Source organism: Electrona antarctica (genome assembly GCF_951216825.1).
Source record: "Electrona antarctica genome assembly, chromosome: 19".
NCBI classification, from domain to species: Eukaryota; Metazoa; Chordata; class Actinopteri; order Myctophiformes; family Myctophidae; genus Electrona; species Electrona antarctica.
Window position 1 is genome coordinate 15,001,617 of NC_136800.1, and position 22,614 is coordinate 15,024,230.

The following is a 22,614-nucleotide window of genomic DNA, read 5'->3' on the forward strand; positions in this document are numbered from 1 at the left end:
ACACAATTGTTCTACATCCAATGTTATTAGGCCACAGACAGTTTGGTTCCCCAAAAAATGCTAAATTGTTTTTTTTTGTAAGAAACAGAGTTTGTCTCACAATAGGAAGATTCATGCCATTTTTAAACCAAGTGGTGGTAATATAGCCTGAAATGTCAACTGTAACATCTCAGTCAGCAGAAGTTATACTTTCTTTTAAAAAACCTCAAAAGCTGGATTTAAGTAGCCTGGTTAACAACTCCTCCTTGAAATCACATTGCATTTCTTTTCAATGGGGAGTGGTTAACCAGGCTAGGATTTAAGTAGGTAGCAGCCCAACCTCAGCACTTCAAGTGGGTATCAATTACTTCTCTAATGTAGTAAAGTAATAATAATTCAATGAACACATAGAATGAGGTTTATTGTCAAACAAAATGATGCATTTTTACAGATTTCACGCACAGACAGAAAGAGAATTGAGATGTGTGAAGCAGTTTCACTATGCCAGGCAGCAATGTGTTTTACTCAGCAATGCACTGGTATAAGGAAGGAATACAGCTTCCAGAAAATCTCTTTTGCATGTGCTGTAGGCTGTGTGCTGTAGGGTGCTGTAGGGTGTTGCGCTCCGATGATAGCCGTCTGCTAGTTTAAAACTACTGTTGCCCTGCACCTTAATCCCCCTGTAGCTGAACAGGCACCAGATTCATGAAATATTGGAGATATGTGAATTCTGTGGGACGTCAATATGCTAATTCCGTGGGAAAGAAGTCATAATTTGGGGTGTATATTATACAGTAATCTGTTTTACAGCAGTTTCTCAAACCAAGAGTCGTCACCTTATGCCGGCTGTCTTACACCCAAAGGTTTTTTAAGCACTGTCACAGACACATTTCCAATATCGGAATAACATCACAGGTTTTGCTATAGTTGTGGACTTAAGTCTTGTGATACCATCTCAATCATTTGGTATAAGGAGGTCATAAAACACCGTCTGAGCAGTCTTAAGTCAGTCTCCTTCACAGGACAAAAATCAAATGTTTAATATTATTGGAAGTCTTTAGTCTTGGCACATGCTCGTGAAGTTGACATCACAGATGCTTGTTTCAAACAGGGTGCAGACACCTACAGTATACTGATCTGTCCGCAGACTTTTGTCTTCCATAGTCGTGTACTAGAAGCATAATCTTGTGTACTGGCCAGATTTAATAGACATTTCTCATTCTTCTCTTGGCTATATGGTAGAACCAAGTGGACCCGAAAACAATCCCTGAGCAGATATTCCTGTATCAGTCATGTATTCATGTAGTTTATTTGGCAAATATACGTTTTGCTTATGACTAGGCTTTCTACTGAGAATCACTTCTCATAGGACCAATGCCAGATATAATTGCATTATTTCCTCCCAAGATAATCTACTCAACATGGTTGTCAACTTGTCAAACTAGTATTTCTAGTGTATGGCAGACGTGAGCGGTCTCTTTTTAAAGTATTCCCAAAGTCTTCTAGTACACGGGAGCCTCGGGAGGCACTAGATGTTTCCGGTTTACATTACAAGAGTCACTGCTAACTGTACATCAACTAGTAAGAAACAGCACTTATCAAATTTTGTTACAAAAGGTTTGAGAATTCCTGGTATACTGCTTAACTTTACACCGCTCTACCACATTATAGGTTGACATTTATTATATGTACCTGGCATCGCAACACTCGCACACGCTTCAGTCATACAGTAACAAGTGCAAGGAGCACTTTCCTTTATTGTGGGACATGTGGACCGTGATCTGTATAAACTGAGACCACACACAAATACTTGGTGTAAAAGGCGCTAGGTGGAGTAAGAAATAAGCTGTATTCACACATTCTGCCAAACCCATGCCGTCTTGTCTGTTCACATACAGATACACAACAAAAAAATGAACCTTCATACACTTGCTGCTGTATGGTCTGTCCAAAATAGCAGAGCCACAAAGAGTTTGGTCGCCCCCATCTCTTGAACATAGAATGAGGTGCTGGTGGTAAACGTGAAACAATTTCCTCCATATCATCATCATCATCATGGTGATTGGTGAGGTGCTCATCCTTGTAAGCTCATTTTGAGTTCGTTTCACTGGTTACTTACCAACAGCCATGGAACAGGTTTGAGACAATATGGCGTCCAGAGAAAATTATAACATCTAACTATAACATCCAAAGTATCTAAGGCTCTGCATAAGAAGCCCCAAACCCATCCCACCCCTTTTCCCTCCCCAATTACAAAAAGACATTTATAAAAGGGCAAATTCAGAGGGTAGCTACTAGTACATAGTAAAATCCTTATTAATTTAACTTTGCGTGTACAAATTGTCTATTTTTACACTCAAGAGTTAAATGAACACAATAGATTTTATTGTGCACAAATATTAGAAGACAAACAGTTTGTCTGTTCCTACCAGGTAACCGATCAGAAAAGCAGCTTGTACGCTACAGTATTACAGTATATTGTCTGTGAATCGTCGTTACATTACATAGATTTCTCCAGTGGTCTCTGCTGGCAGAGAGGCAGTTTATAATTACGTGCCTGCCTACAATCATAGGTTTCCTTGAGAGACAACAGATGCTGGCATGTACCGTTAAGTGAAATTAACCCCTCAGTGCAGTGGGGGAAGTTCTGCATTTTGAGGTTGTCCTCTATGACCCAGATAAACTTTTGACAGGACCTAGTAGACATGTAGGTATGTAGGGCTGTAAGCAGGTGCTACATTCACTAAATGCAGGCAGAATTTTCACCCCTTCACGCACCTCTTCAGCCCTGTAGACAACACTGTACACAACAAATTAACATGGTTTGTGTTGTTGAACTATGGTCATAACCTAAATGACGCTTGAGAAATGAGTGAATTGAGCCTGCTTCTCAAAGGTTGGAGAGACTGTCAAATTCTGACCTCTCAGCTGCTTTACTGACCTGCTACCTTCAACTACAGAGACAGAGAAAATGATACAGAGAATATAAAACAAAAAAAACAAAAAAGTTCTTCTTTTTACATGAGTTCGTTTCAGGAGCCTGCAAGCCCCGCTCTCCTCCTTCCGACATGTTTTTAGCAGTCCCACTTTCACTGTGTGTGTGTGTGTGTGTGTGTGTATGTGTGTGTGTGTTACATGAGTGGTGTGTGATACGTGTTGATGTTTGAGTTTGTGTCTCTACTTGTGTTCTTTAGTGGGGGCAAAGTACAGCTCCATGGGTTTGTTAACTTTCCAGTACTTCTCACTGACCAGCTCCAGAGAAAACGAGCCATTGAGGACCTAATAATGGAACACAGTTTGAGAAGGAATGTGTTAAAAGCCAATTAATCTTTATCTCAGACATAAACATTACTTCAAAATATATATATATTTTTTTCTTCGACTTTCACTTGGCTCTGTCAACACGTTTAACTTCTAGTCAATGAGCCAGTAGTCATGTTGATATTGGCTGGCGGCTCATGAACCAGGCACTAGTGTTTCATTGTACTCAGGCGTGTCACGGTGTGTGTGTGTGTGTGTATGTATGTTAGTGTTGTAGTACTCGAGTCCACACATTTTCATTTACTCTGTCTCGTCTCGACCTTAAGGACTCGGGGACTCTTCCCCCACTGAGTCCACTCTAGTCACAAGTCACTACAATGCAATGTAATAAATAAATTATACCCATACTATGAGCCAATTCACATTAATCATAAGAGAGCAGTTTGGCCAAATGTGAAAAATAAAACTCGACCCCCTCCCACACTCGGTCTTGACTTGGACTCGACTAAAACACTAGTGTTATACTTACAGTAAACTGGTTTGCAGCGGTAGGTATGTAGATGGTGTACTGTTTCTCTGAGGCAGCTTCTACATTAACAGGACTGGCTTCTGCGTTTCTTCTCAGTTCTTCCAATGCCAGCCGGACAGCCAGATACTTAGACAGGTGGTCCACTGTAGCATTTCCTGATGTCTTTATGTAACGAGGGACAAACTCCACACTGGACAGATTGAGTAAAAATGGATTGACAAAAGGACAGCTGTGAGAAAACCTGTTACATTTTTGGCCATCTTTTTAGACACGCATATATAAGGTGGCTATATATATATTAGGGATATACTGTGTACATCTGTACACCCCCCCGGTGTACAGACGTACGTACAGACATGGTGCATTTATAGTTAGATTACATTCACTTGGAGGAAACCACATCACACCTGCCAAGTTAAAAGCTTTGTAAAATAACATGTTAATCATTAACATGGTGAATCACATCTTGATTACATCCTCAAGATGTGATTCACCATGTTAATGATTTTTTTTCAGACCTCCAGTTCTAGGAAACACAGAATGGGGGGACTTTTTAATCATTTCCACACAACAGCTCTAAGGTATATTAATGACATAGTAAAATGTAAGGGTTTTCCACGGTTTCCACATTTGTCCAACTACATTCATTCACCAACAGTTGACCTCAAATTAATTCTGAACCTTAAACAGCCTGCTGATAAATCAGAAGTGGCAAAGGATTACACAGAGCGATTTTTAATCTGTCAAACTAGACATTTTGTCCTGAAGATGGAAGACGCACACTTTATTATTCACGTGTTCAATTATTGCTGCAGAGAAAACCCAGTTACGATATCAATCGTCCACGCTATTAATTCAACATTCACAGCGCTCACTACCACTGTGCCTGACGCCCCATTCCGTTACTATAGTAACCAGACACGGCACATGTCGAGCAGTAACAACACTGACACAGAACTGTCTAGCCAACTCTCAACTGGACAGGATTTCAAGCCTCATAAATGGTATAGACCACCTCATCTCCAGAACTCACTGAAATCGGAGCTCTGAGAGGGGCTGACATTCACAGAAGCAGAACAAGAAGAATGGCATTTGAATAGCAAATATATGTACTGTATAGTTTTTAAATTTTCACGGATTGTTGTCTGTAATACAATATTTCTATATGCATAGTTTTCAGGGTAACAGGAACGCTCTGCCCAAAATGGTGGTGACCATTCCATGGTCGCAGGGGGCGAGCGCGTTTTGTGGAGAGCACATTTGTGTTGACTTAGTAATGAAATCAGTAGAGCAGCCACCTGAATGCCAGCGAAGAGGCGTCTACGAACAGTCCTTTATAATGTTCTTGGCAGTGACAGTGCACTGTGCAGCTTTATTATCTTGGAAAATACAAAGATTGGCTCATGTATGGGAAGATAACTCATCAAATGTCTTGGAATAAGATCTGGAGTCTCAGGACATCTCTAGCTGATATTAAGTTAACATTAAACTACACCATCATCATAGTTTGCCCTCCTAAATGTCGATTCTTCAGATAAACCTAAAGATTAAGCACTGTGAGTCGTTGTAGCACACAGACTAAGGACAGCCCCTATAGGGGCATGCTTTATTTGCTATAAAAAGGTAAGAGAGGAAAGAGGTGGCAGTGTGTTTGTACCTGTTTTGAGCGTCGTCCTTCTCCATCAAAGTAGGATGCGGCCTAAAAACCAGTTCTATTTCGCTGGCGCCCCCTTCAATGACAGAATCCCCACCCCCGTTCTCAGCTGCATTGTCCATATCCAAACCGCTGTCATCACTGGTCTTTGTGCGCTTGATGCTCGGGCCTGCCTCCTGGTGGATTTAGATGGAACCCAGAGTTAGACATAATGGACATATGAACATCATAGTAGCCAAATTATTTTATCTGCCATCATTGGTGCTATAAGCTGGCTTTGGGGGGGGCGAGATCGGCCTAACGGAGATAGATAAATACACAGGTTAATGTGGATACACCTTATAATCTACATGGTTTGTGTTATCATCTACATCTGTACAACCGGTGCCTCACAACAAACTCGGACGTGATGTAGCAGCAGCAGTCTTGCCGTCATTGGGTCTCCTACCTCTGCTCTTCCTGGTACAACAATAGCAGCTGCAGCTGCATTTTGCTCCTCTCCTCTATGCTTCTGTCCTGCATCTCCTTTGTTTCCTCTGCTCTGGCCTCCACTCATATCTGAGCTTCCCTGCCTCACCGCCTGTCCTGTCTAGTTGGACATACAGTCAGTACAGTTGTATTTGGAAACATGGAAAAACCATTTAAAAAGCTTGGCATTTCCAAACAAATGTGTATCCATTTGCTCCCCTTTCAAACCCCAACTAACCTCCTCCTCACCACCATGGTCACCACTTCTCTTTATGTTTTTGCTCAGCCAGTCTTTTAACCTTTTCATCTGAAAATTCAAACATGTGATTTGACATGCTATTAGTACATGTGTGAATCACGCACTGGGTGTCCCGTTTACATCCACTGGGTCTTAGCTAGCAGCTAACTAGACAGCGCCCTCGCCTCTCTGTCCATATGCTTTTCTCACAACCGAGTGAATTCACCTGGATTTCAAGTGTATGTATGCAGCACAAAACAATATGTTAGTTTCTAAAAAGGTAATACAAAGCCCTAGCCATAATGCTTAATTGAAAAACATGAAAGAGTTGAACAATCGGCAGTGGCATCAACACACCTGGTTACTATGAACAGACGCGTTGCTACAGTGGGAGGAGTCTCCATTGTCCTCTGCTCCACTGCCGCCATTCTCAACTGTGTGTTTCTTACCACGTTGCAGTCTGTAACAAAAACACACAGTCATGCAATAATACTTACACCCCCCACAGGACCTCATTTATCAAATGTGAGCTAAACAAATTTCCATCCTATGCGTTACTACATGCATTAATTTACACAAACTCATTCACCATTCACCAACGTTTATCAGTTTGTTTGTAGAAATCTGAATAGATTCAGATTCTCCAACTGTTTGCATTGTATGCGTAAAACATGTCTATAAAGCTTGTTTGTTCACACATTCCGACCTGCCAGTATAATGCGCGAAAAACGCAGAAGAGACCACATCTGTCCGACCCGGAAGTGATAACCCGCCATATTTGAGCCACATCATTCTATGCTGTGTATCATGTGTAAAACATTTTTTTTGAAATGCTGGATTAATGCTTATTAATCAAATCTCATGGATGGCACCGTTGGATACAATAGCTATTCAGGAGATTATCTCGTTCTGGTGCAGACACAAAATGACACAGATGCTTTGCTGCTAAACAACTTATAGGCTTTCCTATAAGGTCTTAATGGGTTAACTCATTCAATGACAGACTAAATAATCATCACCCAGTGCCAGTGATTTTCCATTTTCTTACCTTTTAAGTAGTCACAGAATATTTATGTCCACTACAGTTCCTTGCACTGTGTGTCCGTGAAGAAAATAAAACGCGACTAACGACGGTGCCGTTCCTTTGTTATTCCTCATTGAAAATCCCATAATGGCCGACTAGGAAGAGCTCCCACCAGGAGAGGCAAAGCGCATGTCAAAACATGCTGTACAATTAGAGCAGACCGTCGCCGTTTTTAGCAATTACATGACTCCTTGTTTCCATATTTGGCTGATGGTTAAACAGTGACTCAACAGTTAGCCAAGAGATGGCCAATGACACCTTATGGCACTGGTCATGTGGACATCAGAGCTTAGTCTATGTCTTCAGTCACTCCTACCGTTTTGCCGCCAGCATTAATTAATCTATCTACCGCGCATTGCCACGGTTTTATCGCGTGCAACCCTTATTTTGCAGAGCCAAATATCCGTAACCGGATGTTACAATGACAAAATGCGGTGTGGCGTCTTGATCGGTTGCTGTTCTCTCGGTCGGTGGTGGAAAAACCTGACCGCGAGTATCACAGCGCCTGCTGTCGGCCGTTGAAAAACCTTGTTTTCACCAGAAACGACATTCATTGCGCCGATTTGGAGATACAGGCCTTTGAAAGCAGCACATAGAGTGCAAGTGGATGTGCGCGCATCTTCAAAATGGCCACAGTGCCACTTTGACTGTTATGCCAAAGAGCGGCAGCTAACGATTCGATCGGATCAAAACATGGATTAAAGAATATAAACCCTGGAAAACGTAGCAGGCTAGACGATTCATTTAATCCTACGGTTAGTACGGTTCTGGTGGGCTACGTGTTAAGTCACAAAAACCTACTTGCTGTTGTGAGTGTACCTGGTCATAGCCTGTATTTTCAGCCCCTCTTCTATGCTGTGAGACAGAGCTTGCTGGTTGTTGTGTTTGCTGATGCGAGCCAACACCCTCTCCTGGTGAGCCTCGTACTCATCACGACTGGGGTAGATCTTACCTAAGACACCACAAGACAATCTCAGTAACCCAGCAACACATGCTGTCGTGCCCCATACCCCTCACAAGATCATTCACAGTCCTGTGGTGGTACGATAGAAGAGTCATATTCAAAAATACCAGTTGACATAGGATCTTTAGTTATTTACACACAGCCACAGAACACAATTGTGTGGTCAAAATGTTTTCCACTGAAAACTAAGGTATACCACATTAGAAACATCAGTGATCTGATCCATTAAAATCATTTCTACCTAAAAATAATATATATATTCAATGTTTTGAAAATGCAAAATATAGTTTTGAAGCTTTAAAATATAGATTTAAACATTGTGATCTTCTTTGGATGTGCAACCAATCTGCAAATACTATATCTCTATATAAAATATTTTTTTTTGCGGCTTTCACCTTTATTTTATATTTTTTATGGAGGGACAGACAGTAGGCTGACAGGAAATGGGGAGAGATGGGGGATGACATGCAGTAAAGGCCGTCGGGATCGGGAGTCGAACCCACGGCCAGGCTGGATTACCAGCCAAGGTGCCTGGACCGCTGAGCCACGGCCCAGGCCAACTATATTGTTCTTAATGAAAAGAAAAGGCGATGACAGTAGTCAGTCATTTAATGTTTATCCTACTGATAATATAAGGTGCTAAAGTAAGTTTGACATGGTTAGAAATCTAAAGGTCCCCTTTCTGACTCTGATTTTGACAGAGCAGAGTTACATTTTGCAGCCACTTCAGGATATGTTCTGCGCATACCGAGATCAAACTACACTTTGGGTGCATTCGGAAATGCGCAGCTGGAGCGCACTCGCCTTTTAATTTGTATTGGCAGTGTGCTCGGTGTGCCTATATCTGAACGCACCCTTTAAAGCATTAAAATACACTTACTGATCAGAGCATCAAAGTTTGGGTCTGGACGCAGTGACCTCTTGGACACTAGTTTCTTACGACAGGTAGGACACTCCTTATTACTGGCGAGAGAGAGAGAGAGAGAGATATTAGTGGGGGATATAGATTGATAGTGGGAATCGATGAACAACTTCTATTGATAGGGGTCTTTTGTCCTTTAAATGAAGTAGATTAAATATTAATTTACATTTGGCACAACTGGCTAACTTCACATTAGCAGTCTGGCCATCATTAAATGTAAAACAGAGCAAGCCTGCTTTCAACTCCAACGCTAAACAGGTTCTGTCCAAATTCAGCGGCCAAGACAAACGGCACTACCCAGATTTACACTTCACGGCCAAAGGGGTTCAAATGCTTTGCACAGCAGAGCTAAACAGGGCTAGACAAGGTGCCCTGGTGGCTTAAACAGTTCATACACTGACAACATAGTTAGCATACAAATACCGGTGTCACATAACATGCTTCTGTCTCTGTGGTAACATCCCCATCTATTCACCGTCAACAGCTTCAGGACATAAAGAAAAACATCTTTATAGGGTAGTCTGGATTGCATAATGGGACCAAACTCACCCAGATCTCAGTGCAGTGATGATACAGTCGGCGCAAAAGCGGTGTAGACATTCTTTGGTTGTCATGGTGTTCTTCAGCATGTCCAGGCAGATCGGACACATCAGTTCACTGTGGAGAGACCTGGGTGATACCGCTATCTCCAGTCCATCTGTTATGGCCTCCTGGAATCACAGAGGAAACAGGAATAGTAAGACAAATGTAGGTTTGTTGTTCATTAATTGTAGATTAATGAACAAAGGTGCTGCAAAATGTCTGCACCTCCATGCCATTTCTTTTTATTGTTATACATTTGTAGATGTTATAATTGTAATTTATATACAATTCTAGATTCACACTAACCAGATCTCAAATAATTATCGTCTCAGCCAGGCCGGACAGTCTTAGACTATGTTTTTTGGTCCTTCCATGTGTCTGTGAGCAATTAATCTGCGGCACCCTTGGATTGTTCAGTGTGAAACTTTGGATGTACTCTCTCATAGTGGCGCCTATTTCACATTTTGGTCTATAAATCTTGAACCATAGGACATAAATCAAAAACATTTCCCCCTGCATTCCTTGGATCATGATGCAATTTGGGGGTTTCTTCAAATCTCACCTTTGCTACTGCTCAAACAAATTGGTACATACAATCTCTGGAGTCATGTGATCAAGACATATCACTCAAGATGTATCATACTCTATTCCGAGTCCGACTGGCTATGACTGATTTCCAAAATTAGCAGGCCCTGGCAGGCAATCCGGCCTGGTGGAGACCTGCACTCCTAGTCTAACTTACTTCATTGCAGGAAAAATGTAGTCATAGTTATGTACATCACAGACATCATGTGTGCACTGTAGGTGTTAATAATAGTCTTTTAGGTTCGTCGTTATTGTGGATGCCAGTAGTAAAAGGGAAGTAAATAGGGATACAATGTTACCTGAGGAGTTCTCTGTAGTTCGTAGAGACTCAGTTCCCAGGTCTTACTCAGGGGTTGGACCCCATTGGTCTGAACAGTTTGGGTCATCATGAATACTGAAACACACACAACCCCATCAATTTAGAAATCCTCAAAAGACATACATAAGGACAGACAAAAACGAAATTAAAAAAATCTTGTACATGAGCCATTTGTTTAAATTTAAATCAAATTGGAGCAGTCTGTGAGATGGTTGCCGTTTGTCTTCCTTTGAGATCTGACCTCTGGCAGGGCTTTAGTGCAGTACACCTAAAGGTCACAAATGTGGAATACATTTTGCCTTTCAACCTTCAATTAAAATGTGAACACTGCATTCTACAGTAGTAACGATGAAATACCTCATTTCATCCATTATGGAAGTTGCATACTCTCATAGAAAAATGGGTTTTTCTGTGATCTCTCTGTCTTTCACAAGGGGTATTAAGAGGATTTCAACTATTTGGAATAAATCTGGAAAAAAGTATGCAAATTGCATCCAATATCTTATTCATAACGTTTACACGAATCTATGCTCAGTGGGATGCGAAAGAACATTCACTCAGCAACGATTATGCACATCTGAATTCTGAAATTTGTTCAAGTATTAGTATAATCTGATATATATTATTTACCTATCTTCACTTGTATGATCAGAAAGATCAGGGGGAGGGGTGTGTGAGGAGGATGTCAATAACAATGCTGTTTTCACAACTCACGTTTAAAAAAGTCCTTACGCACCAGGGAGCATTGTTTCTATGTTATTAATTTGCATCACCAGGCTCAGTGTAAGGAATTAGCCCTTCACTAAATCCCACCCCAAAAAGCGATTGTCCAATGCCAATCCAAATAGTTTAGCAACGGTTGCTATGCAGGTCAAGCTTTCTTCACTGCTAACGTGCCTATTGGACAAGGATGGGTTGGGGAGGGACTTAGTGAAGGGCTAATTATCTTCCATTGAAACGTGTTTGGTAAGGAAGTAATTAAGAGTCCTAAGAAAATAAGTAAGTCACCAGGATAACAAGTAGGCATCTCTCTAAATCAGTGATGTAAATATGTTTTCAAAGTAATGGATCCCGGTAACCAGGGGTAGTCTTTTAGATGGGTCCCACTGGGACATTTTACGAGTTCTACTTCAACAACATTAAAAGTACAGTATTGCATCCCAGGACATGATTGCATCCTTTCTCAATTTAGTGAGTGTAAGGATGCAGGCTATTTGAGACTAATATGATAGAATATAATAAGTAAACTGTGCCACATTTCTACCAGGCACATTCATCTCTGGATTGTGATTTTTTTTTATACAATATTTATTTTATTTGGAAAAAGCAGTACAGTATAGACAGCATTTATATTTATACATAGGACACAAGTGCAATTCCCAGGATTTTTTGTTTCACCCCTCTTCCCCCCCTCCGCCCTCATGCCCCCTCCAAGCGACTCCATCTCCAATGTCTCTGTATAATCCTCGCTTTCTTCAGATGGACTACATATGGCATCAGGTCAACACTTAACAGGGGCAACAGGGCAATATCACTTCAGAGTTTACATTTCAGGAGAAAAGGAAGAAAGAGTAGGCAGAAAAAGCAAAATACACACACAATAATAATACCATAAATGGTCAAAAAACATTGTAAACCTGAGTTCCAGCAGTGGAACCCTTCCACTGCCCAACCTCCTAACTAAGGGATTGGATTGTGATTTTAACGTCTAAATAAGATCTGGAAAGAATAACAGGAGGGAAAACTGGGTAGCCGATAATAAATGAAATTGGCTAAACATGGCTAAGCCAACATGTTTCATGTTTCACAGCCAGAATTGGGGGAAATGGGGTTCTGGATGTTCCTCAGAGCATGTTTGGTACTCAGATTGGGTTTTAATTGTTACAGGGCTGCAAATATCGAGCTTAAATATGTTGTCAAGTTCAAAATGATGGAATATGAATTATACTGTTGTGCCATCAATATGAATCCACCAACAGACCCACATTGTTCATCCCTCATAAGCAGTTGTCATAAGGATAGAGAGCTTTTCTAATGGGTCCCTACAAATAAACATGTGGCCCGGTGTCTAAGGCTAGTCAACATTGTCATTGTGTTTGTACGTCCGACACATTCACAAAAATATATAATAATGAATGATAGATGTCAGCTCTCCCATGATGCCACACCTCCCAATGAAAACTGCTATGTCCTTTAGCACTGCAACCATCCCCCACTTCTGTATCGAAACATAAATTATGTTTCTAGAGTAGACCATTTACTACATACATGTGACTGAGTAGTGAGTGACCGAGTAGTTTGATTGATAATTGGAATTGGGAGTAGGAGTTGAGGCAGACGTGTTTTAAACTATTCTTCGGCAGCTGGGGGCACATTTCAGTAAATAGACAGATCCCAACCCCCATACATAGCTTACACAATGTGCATGTGTTGTGTAGGAAGGTCGGCTAGTTCGTTTTGAAGCTCAGTTTATACTTAGCCAAGCCAACCGTAACGATTGGTAAAAGAAAAAGCAGCATCAACACGTAATCAGTTGACAATACAACATTTGAATTTATGTTTAAAAGACGTTATTTGTCGAGCGACACGGTCGTCCGACGAAGTCTAAATTAGCCTTTAGAGGCTAGCTGCTTTTCGTAATGCTATAGACAGACATATTCATGTTAAAATACAAGAGAAAGAGGCGGCATGTCGACTATAGGGCTCAAATTCGTGGTTTTATGTAAGTTTGCAGGATTAAATACAAACTATAAATAATAAACTGCAGGCGAATGGTTGTGTATAATTGGCGCTGTGACAGAGAGGAAAAAACAACAACAGAAAGAGAGGCGACGCACGAATCCCTTTTGTGCTTTACAAAATGACGCTTCCACCTTTTCGACACTAATACATCAATATTTATGAACAATTATTGTCCCACGATCCAGTCTACTGTGGGTTAAGCTGTCTAACTGTGATTTAAAGAATAATGTTTGTTTATACACTTACATTTCTGTTCTGGGTACGAGCAGATCCAGCTAGCCACTGTGCGCGTTATGGCATAGGCAATATGGCGGATTTACCTGTCGCGGTGCATTCTGGGAACTGTAGGCAATGTGCCAAAGACTGAATCAACACACGCTCACACACGCACACGCACGCACGCACACACACACACACGCACACACACACACACACACACACACGCACACACACGCACACACACACTGTTCAAATGAGCTTTATTGGCATGAGAAAACATACGTCTTACATTGCCAAAGCAAGTGTCAAAATACAATAAATAAAGACAGTTGATCGTTATGTTATAACTTATAGGGTATAAAGCTTTTTTCTGAAACAAATAGCAGTATTTTTTTGCAGTCACTTTGGGGAAAATAGCAGCATTTTTTTCTCAAGACTATTTAAATAGTATACAAAAATCTGATTTAAGATTTGTTTAAAGGTCGCAGGCTCGCAGCTCTGTTTACATGTGCAGCAGTAGAAGGTCTACTTGGTACAGAACAGATAGCAAATCACATTGCATTTTCTGTCACTCATTGCGCAGTGTACGATTCGAAAATGAAAATGCAATGTGATTTGCATTTGCTTTTTCATTTTGTCATGAGCACACCTGGAGATGAAATGTAAATGCGATTGCATTTATTATATATTACGTGAATTTACCCATGGGGATTAATAAAAGTAAAGCCCTACTATAATGTTGCCACTAGATGGCATCAACGTTTTAATTGTTGTTTGTGTTTGGGTCACTATGGTTTGGAAGGCTATGTATGCAGTATGCGCCCTAAACTTATTAGCCATTTTGAAAAATATTATGAAATAGTCGCTCTACATTGACACGTTGTGAGCTATTTGAACTATATTTAAAAATGTTTTTCAAACTAGTAAAAAATGGCAAAAGAGTTTAGGGATAAGATGTCCATATCCTGTATCCAGTCAGTCAGAGCATCACTTAAAATGACACATCTTATAGGCTACTTACTGTTCTCTATTTTTTTATTTTACTTTTCCCAAAAGAGAAGAAAAACAGTTCTATGTATTGATTGATTGATTGATTGATTGATTGATTGATTGATTGATTGATTGATTGATGATTAGTCAGAAATAGCACAATCGAGGTAAGTCAGACATAAGTGCTAGGCCTATATCTTGCACCACCCCTATAGCCCTTATGCCTAAACTTATTTTCCATTTTTTACTATTTTGAAAACATTTTCAAATAGCTGCAACGTGTCAATGTAGATCGGCCGCTAGATGAACTACAATACTCAATTAATTAATAATACAATAGCCTACAGATACAATACAAAAAAAGCTCAGTAGATATACAGACAGTATTTACAGTAGCCTATAATCAGCCCCCCTTAATAGGCATAACAACATATATATTTTTATTGTTTTATGTTGATGATTTGGATACCACAATGGAAACTCAAACTGTAGGCTACTGTCTGACTGTAGGCCTAGTGCCTACCATGTGGAATTTCGGACTATTCAATCAATCGACCAAGACCCATTATTATTTATAAGAATTACACTGAAACACATACAAAGAGCAGTGAAGACAAGTAACACTTTAATAAGTGCATTAATACTTTGTGACTGCTATTGGGAAGTTTAAACAAATAGCCTACACAGCTATTATACATCAGTAAAGCTTTTTAATCTGGTAATCAATCCATCATGACAGCCAATTGACTCCCAATTAAATACACTATGAGAAAAGAAAGCACTCTTGGTTTTACCTTTTGCACTTGCTTTGCTAATGTAAATGTACCATGCCTTTGAAGGACCCAATGGAGACAAGCCAATAAGCTTTTTTGGGTGTAAATCCTCTTAGCAAACCATGTATGATTAATTGAAAATGGTGGAGTTGGACCCTATTGTAAACAAGTGTAATGCTTTATGGTGTCGTCCACAGTTAACCGTTCTGTATTGAGTTGTGCTTGAAATGTACTGTAATTCTCCAAACTGTTAATAAATACTTCAACCAACCAATCAATCAATCAATCAATCAATCAATCAATCATTGTATTGAACTGTACTTTCCTGTGCTATTTAACTGTTAATAAAGTAATAACCTAAAAGTAGGTGTATTCAATCAAAGCAATCAATCAAATAGAGGAGAGAGAAGGACAGAAGAGGAGAGAGAGAGAGAGAGAGAGAGAAGAGAAGAGAGAGAAGAGAAGAGAGAGGATACCAGGGGCGTGGTCCCACCACAAAGGGATCGAGGGAAGGTAGTGTTTAGATCCCATGACCTGGTCGGACAGTCACGACAGTGGTTCTGTGATTGGCTAAATTGGTTGTCAGAGGCACATTGTTAATGTGTCACATGTCCTCTGTCGGCGGCAGCAACACACATATTACCCATGTACAGGTATATCATAGTTACACAATCACAGAAAGTAAAACAAACCCGTTTATTTTAAATGATGAGGAAAACATAACTAGTCAACCTGCCCCTCCAGACCATGGGATCTAAACTCTGCCGAAAGCAAGGAGGTGAGAGGAGGGAAGTTGAGAGGAGGAGGAGGAGAAGGAGGAGGGAGAAGTTTGAGCAGAGGAGTGGGGTTGGGAGGGAGTGGAGGGGAGGTGTTGTCGGCTCCTGAATGAACCATGTTCGGCCACAGACGGTCAGTTCTCCCGTCCTGCTCCGTTCTCCTTCTGCAGGTTCTGATTCTTCGAGTAACCACCAACCGGGCCACCAAGGTAAATATGAACTCAGTAACGGAATGTGAGCTGATCTGCATTCAGTCAGTTGTTCAAAGTTGACAAGTTGGACATCATGTCTGTCGAATGGGTCAAAACTGTCGTTTCAACGCGACACGGGGCTCAGTTCACTCCAATCTTTACTACAATATGTAAATTGAGCATGACGTTTGTCAACTCTACTCAATCTGCTGCAGTGTGCAGTTTTTCTGTTCGGGTTTTGAGGGTCCGCAGTTCAGTGAGCGAACTGACGGGGGTCTTTAAACAAATTCCATCAATTCCATTTTCCTCGTCATTAACTGTATATAAAGGAGAAAATAATGGAAGATAATGATTTTCCATCTCCGACAACCTTGTTGAACTTGAGCAATTCGCCCCATATGGCTGCATTTGGACTTCAAAGTCAGGCGGTTCATGTTGTGTATAGTTTTCTCGTTTTTGAATGCATAAGTGGTGTTATGATGCAATGAGCCTTGGTATTGTTGTATTGCGCTTTAGTGTTATGACTATGTTATGACTGTACTAGTGTTTCCACCACCACAACCCTATCAAGACAAAGTTTTCACACTTTGACTTCTTATGCTCTCTTCACCTCCTCCACTCCTGTCTGTCGTCCTCCTTTTCTCTCTGCTGCAAGATCAAAGCACAGTGGGGGTCTCTCTGTCTGTCTGCCCCCCTCTTCTCTCCCCCTCCCTCCCTTCCTGTGCGTGTGTGCGCGTGCTTTGCGTGCGTAAGCAATGGTGGTCCCATGATACACAACATTTTGAGAAGGTAGTAGGCTCTGCAGATGGGCAATTTACTAACAGCAGTGACCAATTGTTCCTGGATCCGTTTGTTTCCCATTGTGTACTGACTTCATCACTATTGTCAAGCCTGGCTGGAGGCATTTATTACGCAACTCTTATTACCTCAAAACGTTGCTGTAATGAAAAATAATTCAACTGGCTGTCGTCGTTTTGGCTGTTAAAGTGCCTGAGTCATGCACAACGTCCAATTTCCAAATGGAAATCAACAACTAGGCTATAGCAGACAATCTGACTGACCAGTTGACACACTGGTAAAATGATGTCCTAACCCTAACTGACTGTCAGGCTGCTGTCTCACCTACCACTCCAAGAAGGCCACTGTCTGAAGCCTTCACGCATGGAGGGTTAAAGGCACTACGCGTTGGGCAGGCAGCAGGCCCCATTTAAGGCGGTGTTAGGGTCTCCACTCCGTGTAAAACTTGGCATAGCTTCACCACTAAAAAGAAAGTTGTGTACGGAAAAAAAGATGAAACCATGCATATGCACATTTACTCTCAGATTTATAACACACTAAGTACACCACCAATGTGCCAGATTCTTGTTATAAACAAAAGTACGTAGGAGGATTTATTGCACTTAAAGTCTGCTCAATATCCACATTCTGTCAGCTCCCACAATTAGCCATAAATTGTTATTGGAATGCCCCCTTTTTGACTCATCTAGTTGCCAAGGAAATAGAAAAGGCCCATAGCAATAATCTTAAACAATTCCAGCTTCACCAGCTGTGAAGATGATCATTGTGGAATAAGTTGATTCATTCCAGAATAAAATACATGGGAAAAAATACTATGCAGTTATGCACATCATCACCTCGATTTTCTTCCCCCAAAGACTGGATTGTCTTCCAAACCAGTCGTTACCCATAATGCACTGTAACCTTCTATAATTACAGTGATTTCAATGGTGCCACAACGGGGCTTGAATCGTGTTATTGCAGCATTAACCATATGCACATTGTGGCCATTTTGCATCATTATCAGGGATGTCCCGCCCCTGCGGGACATCTCCTTTCTTTATTCAGGGATGCCCATTTAGAGGAAGCTCTCTTTTTCAAGGACGCCCTGATCACAGCTTATACAACACAATACATATAATGAAAAACAATAACAAACATTTGGACCACATTACAACGTCACAGATGCAAATAAATATAGGGTTACATGATGAAACAGTTGCAGTCACTATGTAGTGTCCTCAAGAAGCACCCTAAATATCTCTATCGAGACCAAGGGAACCAGTTTCAGAGAGTCATCAAGTGTGTGTGGAGCATAATAAATGAAAGCTGTCTTTCCTTGTTCACCGTTGAGGACTTTCTTCTAATGTGTGTCTGTGAACGTGTTGAATGTCCAGTAACATTTGGTTTTTAAAATACAAAGGAAGCTAATATTCTTGGTCACACGCTGGGCAACACCTACGCTGTAGAGTGCATTGCTCGAATTTGGCAGAAGTAGCAGGATTTGGGCGGCAGTACCACTCAAGGAAATGACGTTGATGCTTTACAAATGTGTTTACATTCTCAGTATATGAAACAAGTGTTGTGATTGGTCGGAATATATTGTATCCGGGGGAAATACATGTGACGGATGTTCCAGCACGACACTTGCGGCTATGCACTCTTTGCCTTAGGTCGTGACCAGGCTTTTCTCTTTGCAGATGATTAAGGCTGGGACAGAGGCTAGGTTGGTCAGGGGGCGTCTGGAGCCGAGTGGTTAGGGTGCGTAGTACCACATAGGCTCTAATGCCTGACAGCGAGTCCCCGGTTCAGTTCCCTGACAGCTGCTGGACCATTTGCTATATACTGTATATCACTCCCCTACTGTCTCGGTGTTTCCTGAGTATATACTATCAAATAAAGGCAGAGAAATATAGATATAAAATATTACATACATACTACATACATACATACATACATACATACATACATACATACATACATACATACATACATACATACATACATACATACATACATACATACATAGATGGTGGTGGAAACCATGCAAGGCACCAACCAGCACATCAGGAGCAATTAGGGGTTCAGAGTCTTGCTCAAGGACACTTCGACACTAACTCTGGGGGAGCCCGGGTTCGAACTGGCAACCTTGCGGTTGCCATCCGGCCACTCTACCCCTGAGCCACCGCCACCCCCAATAGTGGGGATGGCATGGACACAGGGTCTAGTCCATTATTCCGACCATTAGCCGGCACGCACACAGTAGACTTATTTGTATAGGCTGTGTTAGGTAGAAGGGTTAAAACATTTACAGATTGAGATTATTATTATTAATTTATATTATACTGTTTAGACTGATGATAGGTTTACCTATGATCCTATAGATTACTATCTCTATGCATTTGATGTATTACGTCATGTTTACCTTGCTTACTGTAAATTGCTCTGGATTAAGAGCATCTGTTAAATGCCTAAAGTGCAAATTGTAAATAAATAAATCAAAGTTGAGACTCAGCATGCTTGGAGCGGAGAACCTGAGAGAGAAACTGAAAGAAACAAGACAAACCCAGATATGTCTTTCTTGGCTTTGTGCAGGACAAACCAGCAGGAACAAAACATTTTGCCCCTTGTATTAACATGTAATGTGAAAGTATACAGTATACTACTGATAAGACAGTTATTCAGATTTAATTTACATCTGGCTTTGAAATCCAACTCTGCTGTCCATGCTGAGATTAAATAGCTCTGCCTTTTGCAAAATAGAGATTACTGCTTATGTAAATTCATCCACAATATTTACATTGTGTAGATAGATGTCAGGCAATAAAATGGATTTGTTATATGTAGTATTTCCCTTTCCAAACAAAATAGTTCATTTCAGGATACCAGGCACATCTTCAATGCAGCATTGACACCTTTGGAGATTTACATGGTTTATTGTAGCTCTATCCAAATGTGCTTAGCCAAGATGAATGTTATGTGTCTGTAGTGTAACCACCAGTGATCTGTTTTATGTGACCGTAATTTGTATTGTGTGGCTTTTGTTTGGTGTGGAAATACAACTCAAGATACAGTAGTCAGGCTGGAGCATTTTGAAAACACCTGGCACAAGTGTGTTGTATTACACACTGAGCCAAGTTGACCCAAATCCAACTTCAAACACCATGTTTTGCACACTTTAACACTTCCAATACTTGTTAGCACTACATTATGAAGCCTTAGACAAAAGCGAACATTTAGGGAAATAAATGTGGCTATAGATTGATTATAGTATAGATAATCAATCTTCTCTGATATACGGAAGATCCCAGTTTGTTTAACATTCGTTTTTGAGCGCAGCTGTCTTTTCAGAACTGAGACCTTAGGGCTTAAAAAGCTACATGGACAAGTTATGGCATTGCGGTGTTACAGTAGTAAGTGAAATGCTTTCCTCCTCGCATTACAAATCTTTCACCTCCACCAGCACTTTCACTGTGTCTTGCAACTGTTACTCACTCGTCCAACTCAAGTGTAGTTTTAGTTTTTAATCTAAAGTGCCCATATAGCTCTACCCTTTCACTTCCTAGAACTCATTCTCTTTGTCTCTTTCTCTATTCTCTCTTTTTCTTCCCTCCTTCTCTCTTGTAGTTAAAGTCTTGGCTGCTGTCCTTCTGCAGCCAGCTCTGGTTTTAATTTCTCCCCCCCCACCCCCCCCCCCCCCCACCGCCCCCCCCCCCCCACCCTCATGCTATCTTGTTGTCTCTCACTGTCATTCTTTCGCTATCTCTCTCTATCCCCTCTGAGTTGATATAAAATCCATGCCTCGGTTCACTGTAGAACCAAAGTTTGTGTGTGTGTGTGTGTGTGTGTGTGTGTGTGTGCGTGTGTGTGTGTGTGTGTGTGCACGTGTGCATGTGTGTGTGGCTGTGTGCATGTGTGAATGTGTGTGTGCTAGCGTGTCACGTTTCTTCTGTGCATGAGTGTATTCATGTGTATGTATATGTGTGTGTGTGTGTGTGTGTGTGTGTGTGTGTGTGTGTGTGTGTGTGTGTGTGTGTGTGTGTGTGTGTGTGTGTGTGTGCGCGCCAGGACAGCAGTGAGGGGAGAGGGGAGGTGCACCAGATACATCTTCAGAAACATAGCCATGGAAGTCAGACAGGCCGACAACCACAGGTAATGCATGCACACATGTACGCAATTAGGAATAACACCCAAGAGGGATTTACTTTTAGGTACATACAAGCAAAAAAACTAATATAGAGCAAATAATTGCCTGCACACATTTTCTGTACATGCAGGAATCAACCGGGAATCAACTGCGCTACCCATAATCCTAAAAATCACCCCTGTGTGAAGTGAGGGGCGCTCTTATCATCGTACATCATCATGACATAACATCGATTTGCGCAGACACTTATGACGTAAATTCTCCTTTGTGCAGGACGATAATAGCCGATTTGCATGGTGCATTTATATAGCGTCTTTATCCAAGGCACTTTACAGAGATTATTCATTACATTCACCCATTCACACACATATTCACACACTGATGCCGGAGGAAACCATGCAAGGCACCAACCTGCACATCAGGAGCAATTAGGGTCTTGCTCAAGGACACTTCAACACTAACTCTGGGGGAGCCCGGGTTTGAACCTTGCGGTTCCCATCCGGTCACTCTACCCCTGAGCCACTGCCGCCCCATATTATGACGTAAATTCTCCATTCATTGTCAATGGCATTTAATGTTTGTGTTAGGACAAAAATCTACACTATAGCTGAATATAGGAGGGCCTAGCACCCCTCAATAAAGAGTGCCCTAAAGAGAAGAAGACCTCAACACAATGCATACAATTTTGATAGACTGAAAATAATAAACATAACTTTACTGAACTGATGTTACACATCAGTTCTGGCCAACCGCCGATCCGACCGACATTCGGCACATCACTCTCTGTGTTCCTCTGTGATACACACACCAAGTCCAAGGGATGGACAGTTCTCGGCATATATCATACTCACTCACTCACTCACTCACTCACTCACTCACTCACTCACTCACTCACTCACTCAGACATTTTGTGCAATTATATATGAATTAGATTATGAGCAAAAGGGTCCGCATAGGACCTTTATCTTGTTATCTTGAATATTGTGAGTCATTCAACAAATCAACCAATTCTAACTAACTCTAGTTATCTGACTCACTGTTTTCTTTTTTTCTGGTAGTTTATACATTGTAAAATCCTGAGGTCCATTTGGTTCCATTTGTACACTTTTCTTTTTACTGTGTACGTTCTCATCTAGGAGGAGGTGTTTCAGTGGTGGGGGGAGTGGTCTAGCTGGTCCTCCTGCTCTCGAAGCTGTGGAGGAGGAGTGAGGAGCCAGGAGAGACACTGCCTCATACAGAGGTAATGATGAGACCTGTGACAGCCCTTGAAATCATTTGCTAAACCAGTGGTTCTCAACGTGGGTTCCGTGGCATATGCACTCCCCATAGCAATCAGAACTGCAGCATCACTCCCAATCTTCCGCCGTAGTCTGAAGACCCACCTTTTCAGACTCCATCATGGCCCATAGCACTT

General features: G+C 41.3%; 2 protein-coding genes across 5 annotated transcripts in view; one reads left to right on the forward strand and one right to left on the reverse strand.

Annotated features, from left to right (window-relative positions):
* Positions 1 to 383: 383 nt before the first annotated feature.
* Positions 384 to 13,665, reverse strand: rnf2 (ring finger protein 2). 4 transcript variants are annotated; one of them, XM_079529845.1, is made up of 11 exons: positions 13,574 to 13,665; positions 10,566 to 10,660; positions 9,649 to 9,809; positions 9,058 to 9,140; positions 8,033 to 8,165; positions 6,487 to 6,589; positions 6,130 to 6,198; positions 5,872 to 6,012; positions 5,427 to 5,599; positions 3,770 to 3,959; positions 384 to 3,258 (listed from the first exon to the last, which is right to left on the reverse strand). In XM_079529845.1, the coding sequence occupies exons 2-11, from the start codon at positions 10,653 to 10,655 to the stop codon at positions 3,157 to 3,159; spliced, it is 1,245 nt and encodes a 414-aa protein (XP_079385971.1). In that variant the 5' UTR covers positions 10,656 to 10,660; positions 13,574 to 13,665; the 3' UTR covers positions 384 to 3,156. The 4 variants fall into 4 exon arrangements, with proteins under 4 accessions (XP_079385971.1, XP_079385970.1, XP_079385973.1 ...); XM_079529844.1 differs by having other exon boundaries at positions 8,015 to 8,165; XM_079529847.1 differs by lacking the exons at positions 5,872 to 6,012; positions 6,130 to 6,198.
* A 2,391-nt stretch (positions 13,666 to 16,056) lies between these two features.
* The window catches only part of LOC306942992 (ADAMTS-like protein 2), a gene marked incomplete at its 5' end in the record, with an annotated part of 27,003 nt that continues 20,445 nt past the window's right edge, over positions 16,057 to 22,614 (forward strand). The window contains 3 exons of the mRNA XM_079529198.1: positions 16,057 to 16,155; positions 16,256 to 16,294; positions 22,337 to 22,440. Of these exons, the coding sequence (XP_079385324.1) occupies positions 16,057 to 16,155; positions 16,256 to 16,294; positions 22,337 to 22,440 (242 nt within the window). The remainder of the gene's footprint in view (positions 16,156 to 16,255; positions 16,295 to 22,336; positions 22,441 to 22,614) is intronic.

Coding starts and splice junctions, on each gene's coding strand:
- rnf2 (XM_079529844.1), bottom strand. CDS start 10,655: ATGATGACCCAAACTGTTCAGACCAATGGGGTCCAACCCCTGAGTAAG. Junction 6,590..8,014: donor AGGTACACTCACAACAGCAA/GTAGGTTTTTGT, acceptor TTTTTGTTACAG/ACTGCAACGTGGTAAGAAAC. Junction 5,600..5,871: donor TTGTACCAGGAAGAGCAGAG/GTAGGAGACCCA, acceptor TAAATCCACCAG/GAGGCAGGCCCGAGCATCAA.